This window comes from Vitis vinifera, chromosome 5 (genome assembly GCF_030704535.1).
Source record: "Vitis vinifera cultivar Pinot Noir 40024 chromosome 5, ASM3070453v1".
In the NCBI taxonomy this organism is placed as follows: Eukaryota; Viridiplantae; Streptophyta; class Magnoliopsida; order Vitales; family Vitaceae; genus Vitis; species Vitis vinifera.
The window spans coordinates 7,647,383-7,661,459 of record NC_081809.1 but is presented as its reverse complement, the minus strand read 5'-3'; the positions used below and the strand labels follow the sequence as shown (position 1 = coordinate 7,661,459).

The following is a 14,077-nucleotide window of genomic DNA, read 5'->3' as shown; positions in this document are numbered from 1 at the left end:
TGATCTTTAAAATGAGGGATTACAAAGATATGAGGTGGACACTCAATGAGAATTTATATTTGCATCAATCAATTAAATCACTCTATACATCCACCCTATTTACACATTTACTTTAGAACATTAATTTTATTAATACATCCTTCTAAAAGTTTTTAATATATCTAAAATACCTTGCTCATTATTCTCTTCAACACTTACCTTCTTCTCTCAATTTTTTTCTTCTCAACAACAAACCAAAAGATAAAATTCTTTCTTCAAAACTTGTTTGTTAAAAAAAAAAAAAAAAGGATATAGGTTCAAGAGCTAATTTCTACCTTTTTATATAATTTTTTTAAATTCACTTGTTTGCAGTACATAAATATATTTTAAGGCTCATGATTTATGTAACTTTGGATAAAAATTTGTTGTAAACATAGTTAAAATAATTTTAAAGTGTTTTAGAAGTGAGAATTTTTTTTTAAAAAAAAATGTATTTTGTGGTGTGTCTAGACTTGCAAGACCAAATATGGAAAGTATATTTGGAAGTCTAGTTTTGGACACCTTGAAGTGTGTGAGGAAGTATAATTTCAGACATTGTTAACTTCAATGCTATTTTGTTCATCTTGTCATGGATCATTTTTGTCTTAAAAAAAACTCTGGATTCAGGTGAATGTGTAGAGATATGCAATGGATGCAAATATAAAGATTCAACACTCAAATGCAAAGACGAATGGATGAACCTAAAATATTTCACATATCCTAGGAATATCCCTCATGTGCTCTACTAGTGGTCATTTAATGAGAAAAATCCAAAGATGCCTCCGGAATTAGAACTTGCACTACAGGACATAAAGGAAGTTGGATTTGTCTTGATCTATATCAGTGACTAGTGGACTTGTGGGGTAGAGCTCTTCATGCCCTTTTACCCCTTCTTAATTAGTCATCTAAAGCTTTCTCTTTTGTTCAAACAGCACATGGCATATCATGCATGCCCAAGATTATGATTTATCTGTTTTTATTAAAGAAAACCATCCCTTGCAAGAATATAGAAAAGACTTGGGCTTTGGTATATCAGTAGACCTAGAGGTGCCTTTCTTGTGCTGCAATTCTTTGTAAATAGGCTCCCCATTATTGAATTGATGCAGAAAATGATCACAGGGCCAACTGTCCAAGTATTGTACTTTTGCAAAACAACTAATAGTAAGCAGATAACAAGGCAGAGGTTACATTCCACAATTCAATGAGTTTCATGAACTTTATTCAGTTATGAGTTTGATTTCTACGAATTTCATTTTCTTGCTTCACAGCTTGAAATAATCAAGGCCAGAATCGTCATCTAGCCCCTTGGACATAAATTTCCCAATATATTCAGCCACTAGGAAATCTCTGTACACAGGGGGGTTCTCCTCTGATATCAACTCTTTGAGTGGGCCGCAGAGCTTCGCTGGCTCAGTTCTAGCTCCTGAGAAAAAGTATGCTGTTGAAATTCTTGGTCCGACATGGTTGGCAACCACTCTGTGATAGACGCTTTTAAGCTTGCCATTTGACATAACCTGAGCCAAGCTAAGGTAAGTTTGAGAAGTCATAATGAATAAAAAGAAGGTTAGAGCATGAGCGAACCTGGAGAAAGTCCCCTATATTTATGACTAGGCTTCCTGCAATGGGGTGAACTTCAGCCCACTGGTTTTCATGAAAGACTTGGAGGCCACCAATTTGGTCTTGCAAAAGAATAGTAAGGGTTGCAGGATCAGTGTGCTTGCTAGTGCCCATAGTAAGTTCTGGCTCTGGGCATGCTGGATAGTAGTGGCAGACCATGGTGCTGCTCCCTTCAGTATATCCCATGGCTCTTAGGTGGTCTGGTTTGAGTCCAAGGGCCTCTGATAATAACTCAAAAAGAACGTCCCCCAGCTTCATAACATGCTTTATGTACTCAGTTGTTGCCTCTCTTCAAGTTAAAGAAAGGTACTACTTAGATAAGGAAGGAATAGAGTTCGACAATTTAAGAAATAAGACTCGTTTAGCAACATTTCCCAAAACTACTTTTAAAAACAATTCTCAATTATTTCAACAACAAAATTTTCTTTAAAAAAATCAAATTAGTATGAAAAACAGTTTTCTATTTTAAGGAACAAAAAAAGAACATTTTGGAAATAGAATCATGGACAATAAATGAGATGGAAACGGTTGAAACTAATTGTAGGTGTATCAATTGAAGAGAGAACCAATTAGAAGCCATCGTTACAAAATCATACTGATAACCCTGGTATTTGGACCATGAAACTATGTGTCAACTAAATTGCTTCCCTAACACATCTCAAGGTTTAGGTAAATTTCTGTTTCCAAGTATCAGAGATCTTCTCAAGGCTTAAGTGCTTTCTAAAACCACTATCAAACAAGCTCTTACACGGGAGGAGCTCCCTTCAATATCCTCCATTTTCAACTTCCCATGCGATGATTATGCTTTCAAGATTACTAGGTGGAAAATGCAGCTGTCGTTATTGAATTTGGGGTTTAATTCAACATTCCATAACCCTGAACCCTGTTGTTTTTTTGTTTGCAGAACTTATTAATTGAAACATAAATAAAAAAGATCTGTCAGAAATTTCTAAAAGACTACCCTACAGGCTAAACACCATCCACTTTGACTGAGTGAGTGATGATCCAACAACCTACAAAACCATAGCCCAACTACCACTAGACTGCAGCAATGTTCCGGAAGTCCAAGGCTCCAAGCATCGTGTGAATTAGACAATAGTATGATATAAAATAGATCATCTAAATCAGTAAGATTGAAGCACCAGCATATGGTAAAGTGCGTACCTGCAGATCGCTGGCAATTCTTGGGGGTCAAGGCCATCTGAAGTAAGGGAAATTGTCAAAGTGTCCCTCCAGTTAGCAGCCCGCGAATGGAAGAGATCATAATTGCTGTTGAATTTTACTTTCCTCATCATATCACGAGAATAGTACTCTTTCTTGACCTCAGGATCTTGTTCATTAAACACTCGTATCCCATTGACCATTTCTTCCAGCACATTTGAGGGGATTCCGTGATTCACAACTTGGAAAAAGCCCCACTCCTCTGATGCAATCCGGACTTCTTCAACAATCTCCCTGTGCCGATCACCTTTCTGGACGCCACTCATATCTACAACTGGAACTTTGATGTCGTTCTGATGGCAATCCCGTTTCTCTGCAAGCTCATCTGGTGGTCGCATGAATATCTTAGGAATATTCACCACCCCGGCATCTACTAGTCCTTTGACACCTTCTTTGGTGTCATCAAAAGCCTTCAACTCTTTTGTTCGGTCATAATCTAAAACACTCATGGCAGAGGACTCTCCGGCCGCCGAGGTCTTCATTCTCTCTTCCATGAGGCGATGAAGGTGCAGATTGTCAACTGAAAATTTAAATATTGCATCTTTAGCTCAATGACATAATCTATTGGAAAACAAAACAGTAACCTCCAAACTATTTTTAATTATGGGGTCCGCGCGAATCACAAGGCGCAAGCGTCCAGGCCTAAGAAAAAAATATAGTTATGGGCTTGGCTCGTAATATAACCTACACTAGATTTGCCTCCACCCGAATTTCAGGCAACCCAAAATCCGACTGTGACCGTCAAAAGTTTGACCCCAACGACTACTCCTATCCAAGCAGACTGTTAGCTTGCTTAATAACCTAATTTTTCTGAAATAAATTAAAATCTAATGTCATATAAGTTTATTAAATTACGATCTACAATATGATTTTTTTTTTTTTTTGTCTAGAAAATCAACCGGTTAAACTGCTCCTCTCTAAGCATACTGTTAGCCCAAATTTATTATCTATGTTGTTTTTTCACTCTTTGAAACTCTCATTGATTTTCTCGTTATTTTTTATAAATTATATCTATATCTAAATTTTTTTAAAAAAATGTAATTATTTCCATATTGTTCGATGGGATGTCTTACACTTAAAAAAGTTAAAGTTTCAAGTTAATACAAAAAAAAAAAAAAAATATGTCAAAATATAATATTTCATTAACATTATATATATTAAATGAAATCGTAATTATACAAAATTAAATCAATCTACATTATCACTTTTTTTTTTATTTCCTTCATTTATATTATATCAGATATTTCTAATTCTCTTATACAAAATAAATAAATCATGTTTCTAATAATATATTCAAACATCATTTGTTGTGATTCAATCAATTTATATAAATCCTTCATCCAAATATAGATATCATGCAAATGCTTACATACAATTAACTAATGCATCATTGCTTTTGAGTTTTCATCGAAGGATATACGTTCGTATCTAAATACATTTTGCATTCAAAGTCTTTAAAAGGTAAACTTCTACGTCTTTTATGCTAGTAATGTTACTATTTGCTTAATTTAACATATTTGAAATCTTTTCATTTCTCATTTTTCTTTTATTTTTCGATTCTCATTTTCTTTTCATAAAATAATTTTTCTTTATAATTTTCTTTTCATATAATCATGGATGCAATATGAATAAAATATAATATCATTGTCCAGTTCCAACTTTAATAATAATACTAATTAATAATACAAACAATTATTTTAAACATAAAATAACATTCAAAATTTTTACAAATAATTTTCATTATTTTAATTAAAAATTCATATAATTGCAAAAAATAATATATATATATATATATATATAATCACTGGCAAAAAATTGCCACAATAAAAAAATCTAACTTCTAATAATAATATCCATCAAATTTTCTACTGACAAAAAATTTAGGGAATAAATCATTTTATTCAAAATTGAGAATCCAACCTAGATTTGAAATTCGACTGTGTAATTTTGTTCATCCGACAAATTGAACACCCTCTCAAAATTTATTCAAAAAGAGAGTTGGTTTGGAGTTATAAGATGTGACCTTTCCATGGCGGAAACCCATTAATCTCTCTAGAATCTCTGGTCTTCTTTGTGTTTTTCTTTTTTTCCTCATCTTAGCGGTGCATACTTTCATCATCTTCTCTTCTGTCTACTTTCATTTTTCCTCTAAGCGGTGAGCACTTTGTCCTCTTCTTTGAGTGGTCATGTTGAGTCGTTGACCACTATTCCTCAATTTACCTTTTTTTTTTTTTTTTTTTTCTTCTTTTTTTCTTTTTAATTTTATGCACTACTATCCACATTAATTTCTATAACTTTAGTTATCAAATTATTTTAGTTTTCAAAATCACATATATAAAATTTTATGATTGTCAATAATAATTTTATATTTTATTTATTTATTTATTCATATTTCAAACTTTTGCAAGTTTTGAAAATTTTTAATTATGGGGTCCGCGCGCGAATCACAAGGCGCAAGCGTCCAGGCCTAAGAAAAAAATATAGTTATGGGCCTAGCTCGTAGTATAACCTACACTAGATTTGCCTCCACCCGAATTTCAGGCAACCCAAAACCGACCGTGACCGTCAAAAGTTTGACCCCAACCACTACTCCTATCCAAGCAAACTGTTAGCTTAATAACCTAATTTTTCTAAAATAAATTAAAATCTAATGTCAAATAAGTTTATTAAATTACGATCTACAATATGAATTTTTTTTTCTTCTAGAAAATCAACCGGTGAAACTACTCCTTCCCAAGCATACTGTTAGCTTAAATTTATTATCTAGGTTGTTACTTCACTTTTTAGAACTTTTTGGAACTCTTCTTGATTTTCTCGTTATTTTTCATAAATTATATTTGCATCTAAAATTTTAAGAAAAAATATGTAATTATTTCCATATTGTTGGATAGGATGTCTTGCACTTAAAAGAGTTAAAATTCCAAGTTAATACAATAAAGTCATATGTCAAAATATAATATTCCATTAACATTATATACATTAAATGAAATTGAAATTATACTAAATTAAATCAATCTACATTATCATTTTTTTTATTTCTTTCATTTATATTATATCAAATATTTCTGATTTTCTTATATAAAATAAATAAATCATTTTTTTAATAATATATTCAAACATCATTTGTTGTGATTCAATCAGTTTATATAAATCTTTCATCTAAATACGAATATCATGCAAATGCTTATATACAATCAACTAATACATCATTGTTTTTGAGTTTTCATCGAAAAATATGCGTTTACACCTAAATATATTTTGCATTCAAAGGCTTTGAGAGGTAAACTTTATGTCTTTTACACTAGGAATGTTACTAGCTTAAGTCTTTAAAATCTTTTCATTTATTATTATTTTTATTTTTTATTTTTGTCCTTTAGTCTTTCCATTCTCATTTTCATTTCATAAAACAATTTTCTTTTCTTTCTTTTAGTTTTCTTTTCATGGAATCATGATGCAATATAAATGAAATATAATATCATTGTCCAATTTCAACTTTAATAATAATACTAATTAATAATATAAACAATTAATTTAAACATATAACAACATTCAAAATTTTTACAAATAATTTTCATTATTTTATATTAAAAATTCATATAATTGCAAAATAATAATAATATATATATATATAATCACTTGCAAAATATCGCCACAATAAAAAGATCTAACTTCAAATAATAATATCCATCAAATTTTCTACTGGCAAAAAATTTAGGGAATAAATCACTTTATTTCAAAATTGAGAATCCAACCTAGATTTGAAATCCGACTGTGTAATTTTGTTCATCCGACAAATTGAACACCCTCTCAAAATTTATTGAAAAACAGAGTTGGTTTGGAGTTATAAGATGTGACCTTTCCATGGCGGAAACCCATTAATCTCTCTAGAATCTCTGGTCTTCTTTGTGTTTTTCTTTTTTCCTCCTCTAAGCGGTGCATACTTTCATCTTCTCTTCTGTCCACTTTCATTTTTCCTCTAAGCGTTGCACACTTTGTCCTCTTCTTTGAGTGGTCATGTTGACCACTATTCCTCAATTTACCTTCTTCTTCATTTTTTTTTTTTTTTTACACAACTATCCACGTTAACTTCAATAACTTTAGTTATCAAATTATTTTAGTTTTCAAAATCACATATATAAAATTTTATGATTGTCAATAATAAATTTTATTATTTATTTATTTATTTATTTATTTATTCATATTTCAAACTTTTGCACTTTTTTTTTTATAAAAAAAAAGCTTTAATTTACCATTCATTAATTAAATTTAATTTCTAAAAAAAATCATACTTTATGCCTATATTTTCACTAAAATAATTAAATCTAATATTACAATAAAACTATATTTCACAACATGCTCCCAATTTAAAACCCAAATTTTCAAATATCTCAATCTTACCCAGTAAGTTACCAACCCTCTATTATTTAATTATTTAATTAAATTGTTAGCCCTTGACAATTCTATCAATTCAATACATTCCATTGGCCAACTATAAGTAGATTAAATCAATTTTCTAAAATTAAATTCACTAAATAATAATTTAAATTTTCATTCTAATTAATTATGTTTTATATAAATTCTTAATTTCATGTAACAAAAATTTAATCCCAATTTAATCTCCGATCAATTTCATTTCGTATTTTGCAATTTCACATGGTTTAATTTCAATTATATAAATTGAATTTACTCTTCTAGTGTTAAACTGAATTTCTTCTTCATTATTATAATTTGACATTATAAAAATTAACCAAAAATTTTTAATTAAAGTTCATTAATGATTTCAATAATATATTGACATCAAATTCGCTGGAATCCAATAATATCTGATAATTTAATAGCTAAGTTCCTCTTCAAATTTATTTATTTATTTTAAAATTTCCACTTTGATGTGATAAAAATTCAAACCATTGACTTTTGAGGATTTTTCTAAAATTTTCTCCCAATTAAATACTTATATTTCTTGACGTGTCACTGAAAATCGTGTATCACAAGATTAAACTAGAGACCATGTGTTGGACTCTGCTGTGATTGGGTTAAGACCCATTGCCACTATGAATTCAAACGATGCTATGCCACGTATGAATCCCACCTAATAGAATATGCACTGCCCATGTGCTGTTGTTCAATTCCCACTCTTATTAATGGGACTACGCCACAATGATCAAAGCCATCTGCAACTCTCGGGTGAATTCTTGGTACAAACGCTCTCACTGACCATCAAACATTATCACACTAATTGCTCTTCATGCTGGTTTCAGTAGGAATGTTGTTTAATACATCACCATGTTAAAGACTGATCTTCTGAAGCTACCAGAATAAATATCCGGTGCAACCGAGCTCCTCAAAGGGGAATTCTGGTTATACTTGTATTATATGCGACAGCTAACAAAAGTAGATGGATCAACCTAGGCTGGAGTCTTATTCAATTATAGAGTTATAGTAATTGGATTTCACTAGTCCAACTCAAACAATCTATCTGGCACATTTGAACCTTAACTGGGGGCAAATTCAGATCATGATGACAAGTTGACAGCTTGAACATGAACTTGGATCTCATGAAAATTTCATGCGATCCCCAATTGATGATCCTACTTTCCTTTGTTTTTACTCTCCACTCAAGTTTTTGGAAAACCATTTCAGGAAAGACCATGAGACTTGCTATTCGAAGGGCCAGATATATATCCGCAAATAAGCTTTTAAAGAAAGTGCATTTTGATAAAAATTTAGTACAACTATGACACATTATCAAGACAGTAACTTGCAAGAGTTTATGATATCTTGGTGTCCTAAGGTTTCAGGAGGACTTGACATATATATATAAGCACAAAAGTGTAGACAGACCTCTTAGTTTGAACTTGATATATATAAGCATACATTAGTAACACACAAGACACTTTATTTCCAGATATTTGCATCCTGCAAAGTAGAAAAACTTATAAGACATATCTTGGACTACAATCATCATCTGTCTGGTGAGCAATGAAGCTGACAGCAATTCTCCATGGCCAACTTCACAACTTAAAACGTAGTAATGAAGAGGTGCCATCCAATCCTTTTGAGTCGTAGTGCATGAGATACTCATTTGGGAAGTTTTCCTGCCTGTATATAGGAGGGTTATCTTCTGATAGTAACTCCTTGATTGGCCCATACAGTCTTGTGGTATTCTCTACCGGAATAATTTTTCTGAAAAAGCATGCCACTGAAATTCTCGGGCCTACATTTTTTGCTAGTACTCTGTGTTCCGAGCTTTTGAAGTTACCATTAGACACAAACTGCAAAGAAGACACAAGAACAACCGAAGGGATCTAATTAATGTGAGTTTTATGCATATGCGTTTAATTGTATTAATTTGCTTCAATATGTGACAAGCCAAGACAATGGAATATATGAATCATGGTTAACAAGGAGTAGGCTTGCCTGCAGAAGATCTCCAACGTTTATTACCAAAGCTCCTGATATGGGTGGGATATTGACCCATTGATCCTCATGAAGAACTTGGAGGCCACCCATTTGGTCTTGTATAAGTATGGTAATGAAGTCAGCATCTGTGTGGCTGCTGGTGCCCAGAGTTAGTTCTGGTTCAGGGCACGCTGGATAGTAATGGCCCAGAAGGAGAATCCCCTCAGCACATTCCATGTTTTTCAAATGGTTTGGATGGAGGCCAAGTGCTTCTGATAGTAATTCAAAGAGGCTAAAACCCAGTCTCCTTACGTGCTTCAAGTATTCCATCAGTATATCTCTGCAAGTTGATCAAATATGACGCCATACTTAGAAGAAAAATCCAATGATAACGTACCAGTCTGGAATCACATATATAATATATTGAGATGAATCCAAGGGTCAAATGCATATAATGACCAAAATGGAAGGTTCTTGTGCATTCACGAGTAGGGAACAGGGGATCATATATGTGAATTGGAGTAAGGAACGCAAAAATGCAAGAGGGGGTATTTTTACCCACTCCAAACCAAAAGCTCTCAGCATTATACTCCTTCCCTCTTCTCTGGGATCATTCAAAGGATGATGATAGCTAACAATGGTAATTAAACCAACAGTGATAAGGCTAAAACAATGAGTTATCAGTTTTGATTCCATTTCGTCAGTAATTACAGGACCCAAAATATATGGATCATCAAATAGGATCAAGAGGGTTTGCCTGGACTGCGATGCTTGCAGCATCGTACAAACCAAATGAAGAGAATCATACTCCATCTTGGTCATTGGACATGCTTTTTCTAAACCTTAGGTTCTGATTGATATCTTTGTTGGCTAATAGTCACACATCAAACAAAACCCTTCAAATCCAAATTTATATTGGCACACTCACTATAATAGAACTCAACTTTTCCTTAAAAGTGCAGGTAATCAAGTTCTGTAGAGGGAAAATTCTAATAACCACCATCCACAAGTTCTGTAGAGGGAAAATTCTAATAACCACCATCCACAAGTTCTGTAGAGGGAAAATTCTAATAACCACCGTGCACAAGTTCTGTAGAGGGAAAATTCTAATAACCACCATGCATGACCCCATGATACATCCATCAATAACCATTTGAGCCTTATAATTAACATCATGAATTTCCGGTGCATTGGCCTAATAAACAAAGTCCCAAACTATGCATATAGGTGTGATGCATGTAAATATACACCGATGCTATGACGTACCTGCACACTGCAGGCAATTGCTCGGGTTGAGGTGGATCAGGAGCCAAGGTACAAGCAAAGGTGTCCCTCCAATTAGTTGAGGATGCTTGATAAAGATCAAAATTACTACTATATGTAACCTTTCTTGAGTAATCACGCGTATACCACTCCTTCTTGGCTTCACCATCTTGCTCATGAAATCTTCTTATCCCATCAATCATTTCACTCAAAACACTTTCTGGAATTTCATGATTGATCACCAGAAAGAAACCCCACTTCTTGCAAGCATCACGGATTTGGTTGATTATTTCAGCCCGGACAACTGCATCTTTGTCAAAGCTTTCCAAGTCTATAATTGGAACACTCAAGTGAGGATTGTTAGAGCTCATGTCAAGCTTATTTTGCTCATTGATGAATATCCGTGGAATCTTTGTGATCCCTGCATCTACGAGTCCCTTTACTCCAAGGTTTGAGTCATCAAAGGCTTTTAATTCACTTTTTCGATCATAACTGGATTCCCCTCCTTCTTGAGCTTCCTTCGTGCTGGCAGTCACCATTGTTTCTCCTCAATGAAGTCAAAGATAAGGAAGAAGCCTTCTGCTTATTCAAGAATGAATGCAGGGAAAATGAAGCGGCAATCCCAGCCACTTAAATTTGTCATTTTGCTGGACAGATATCCAAACCGTGGATTACCATCTTTCCTTCTAGTACAAGGGCACATTCTGTTTGGACTAACATGCGGTGAACTGTAAAACCCATCTCAGGCTGGGCCTCAAGGCTACGTAAGTGCTGGGCCTCAAGATTTTGCTCAGGCTAGGGTTTGCAGTCTCGTTTACATTCTTGGAGGAACTACAGGCCGAGTCTTGAACTACAATTTTATTGTATTTGGATATACATCCATACTGAAGAGCAGAGCTTAATCAACCTGATTAAAAGCAGTAGGATGAAAATTAAACATGGTATCATACTCAGTTGCTAAATTATGGGTCAAAGGAATCAGCCTTGGAGATTATTTGATACATTAGTCGGTTTGCAAGCCTCCAAAACCTTATGACCACCTTCACAGTTTGAATGTGGCAGTGAAGATTTGTAATATAACAACAGTCAATATTTCATAATCAATCATTAAACTAGAAAAGTTACTGACAGTTCATCAACTGTAACGTCATAAATTTTGAAGTTTTTAAATAGTAGATATACATAATGTAAATGCCAATGCAAATATTACAACCTAAATGGTCCTGGCCTGGTGCTGCATGCTCCACTTTTGCCAAGAAAAGGTTTTGATTAAAACCCTAAGCGCGAACCATCATTACCCTGTATAGGAGCTACGTGTGGAAATCACACAGGGTCCAGACCCAAGCCCATGTCCATGTGGGTGAACTAAAGCCCACCGTTCAAATTTTGCCACGAAAATTTATAAGAAACTGGAACCGGCCCAGCGGGTCCACATTCAACGATTGGACCTCTGGATGGTCCAATTCAATGGCGGGTTAGCTCAGTTTTGGTCCCAAAGGTGAACCAAATCGGACCCAATTTTTTTAAAAATGGTAGTAGTGATTCACATGTCTTCTACCATGGTTTATGGCCACACATTTGGACAACATGCAAACATACCAATGGCTTATAACACTTTTTCTTACACAATTCAACATTTGGCCGACATGCAAACATACCAATGGTTTATGACGTACACTTACACAACTCAAAATTTGGCCAATATGAAAGCTTTGTGACACTTTTTCTTACAAACATAATTGTATAGAGTACTAGACTCCTTATAACAAACTCTATATCACACATAGTAAATAAAGAAACACCTTCATTTCAACATAATCTGCATCACTTGCAAAACATAAAATTAGTTGACATATCTTGGACTATCATCATCCTTCTGGTGAGCCACTGAAGCTGATATTAATTCATAGTTTAAGAGGTAGTGACGAAGGGACCCCATCCAGTCTTTTCAAGTTTTTAGTGAGTGGGATACTCATTTGGGACATTTCCAACCTATAGATTATAGGATTTTCTTCTGATAACAACTCCTTGATTGGTCCGTCTTGTGGCATGCTGCAGCTGAAAATGTGTTTTGAAGAAACATGTAATTGAAATTCGTGGGCCTATATTTTTTCTATTACTAGATATACTGTGTTTCAGGATTTTGAAATTGTCATTAAATACAAATGATTGGAAGAGTTAGGAATGACAACGAGGCGAGTTTGGGATGGGTCATTCCTATCCCATTGACCCATCCCACTCCCACCCCTGATTACACAATTATTTCCCATCTCTAGTACAAACCCATGTCAGGGCAGGTTGATTGGCTCACATTCCCATTAACAAAAGGATTAATAACCTCATCCTCGCCCCGCTCCGTCTTGAATGTCCATTGAGCCCACACTTTCCTTCACTGCAAAATAATGAGATTCTAATAATGTACCAAATATGAAAAAAATAATATTAAAGTTTAAATTAACATTACAACAATCAATAATCTTAAGCCCGTAATTAGTTTAAATGATTGAAAAATTAATTAAAAAAAACATCTGAACAATTTACAAGAGAACAAAATGAACAATGAACCAAACGAGAACATGAGTCAACATCAGCCATGGATTTAAATCTCTCTTTAAGTCAATTTTTGGACCAAGACTTCAAAGGCTTTCGTGTTGCACTTGAGTTGTGCTCTCAGATAAAGACTTTGATGTGATTCTCTAAATGATTGTGTTGCACATATTTAGGGCAAAGAGATTAGGCCTATGACCAGTTTGATGTTGCAATAGATGAGTTTTGGGCGTTGAGGCTAAACCAAGAGCAAGATGGAATTGATTTCAGAGCATTTCAGTTGGTATGAGAGGAAAAAAGAAGTGGTATTGATACTGTAAATAGGATTTCAGATAATGCATCAGAGGAAGAAGAAGAAGTCGTCGTCGGAATTAGGGCAAATAGAAAGAATGAAGTATATATATACTGGGACGTTTTTGGCATTTTACTAGTAGTTAAAGGATAATTTTATCAATTTATATTTGGGGCGGGGCGAGGTGGGTTGGAGCAAAATCCATACCCGTCCCACACCTGATTCGGATTTTTAAAATATCCTCATACTCAACCTATACCTATTTTTTATATTTCATACATATCCCGTTAGGGTAAGGGCGGAGCGAGGCGGGTCGGGTTACCCGAGTAACCCACAAAATTGTCATCCCTAGGAAGAGTGTGTGTGTGTTTGAGTGTAGGAGCTTAAAGGTGTCAATCCCACATTGAAAAGGGCTTGAAACCTTTTTCATTTATTATAATTTCTCATTTCCTCATTCTCTTGAGCCTACGAAAGAGGAATTGAGAGCCTTAATATCCATAAATTTAAATAAATAGAGTCAAAAATTTAAAATAGAACTTAGATTTTTTTTTTTTAACCTTCAATATATTCATGGAATCTACCTAAAGGAAATAAGCAAGGTTCAAGGCTTGAGCAAAAAGACCTGTTGCAGGTAATTAGTTATTATCAATATAATAATATAATAATTATCAATATCATGTAAATAAATAGAGTCATAAATTTAAAATATAACTTATATTT

At 33.7% G+C, this 14,077-nt stretch overlaps 1 protein-coding gene across 1 annotated transcript; it reads right to left on the bottom strand.

The window, feature by feature from the left end:
- Positions 1–1,165: 1,165 nt before the first annotated feature.
- On the bottom strand, positions 1,166–11,182 carry LOC100266596 (1-aminocyclopropane-1-carboxylate oxidase homolog 1). Its single transcript, XM_003631972.4, has 7 exons — positions 10,522–11,182; positions 9,274–9,595; positions 8,872–9,128; position 8,465; positions 2,800–3,149; positions 1,600–1,924; positions 1,166–1,532 (listed from the first exon to the last, which is right to left on the bottom strand). The coding sequence occupies exons 1-7, from the start codon at positions 11,055–11,057 to the stop codon at positions 1,281–1,283; spliced, it is 2,043 nt and encodes a 680-aa protein (XP_003632020.1). The 5' UTR covers positions 11,058–11,182; the 3' UTR covers positions 1,166–1,280.
- Positions 11,183–14,077: the final 2,895 nt, after the last annotated feature.

Coding starts and splice junctions, on each gene's coding strand:
- LOC100266596 (XM_003631972.4), bottom strand. CDS start 11,057: ATGGTGACTGCCAGCACGAAGGAAGCTCAAGAAGGAGGGGAATCCAGT. Junction 1,925..2,799: donor GAATTGCCAGCGATCTGCAG/GTACGCACTTTA, acceptor TTTAACTTGAAG/AGAGGCAACAACTGAGTACA. Junction 1,533..1,599: donor ATATAGGGGACTTTCTCCAG/GTTCGCTCATGC, acceptor AGCTTGGCTCAG/GTTATGTCAAATGGCAAGCT.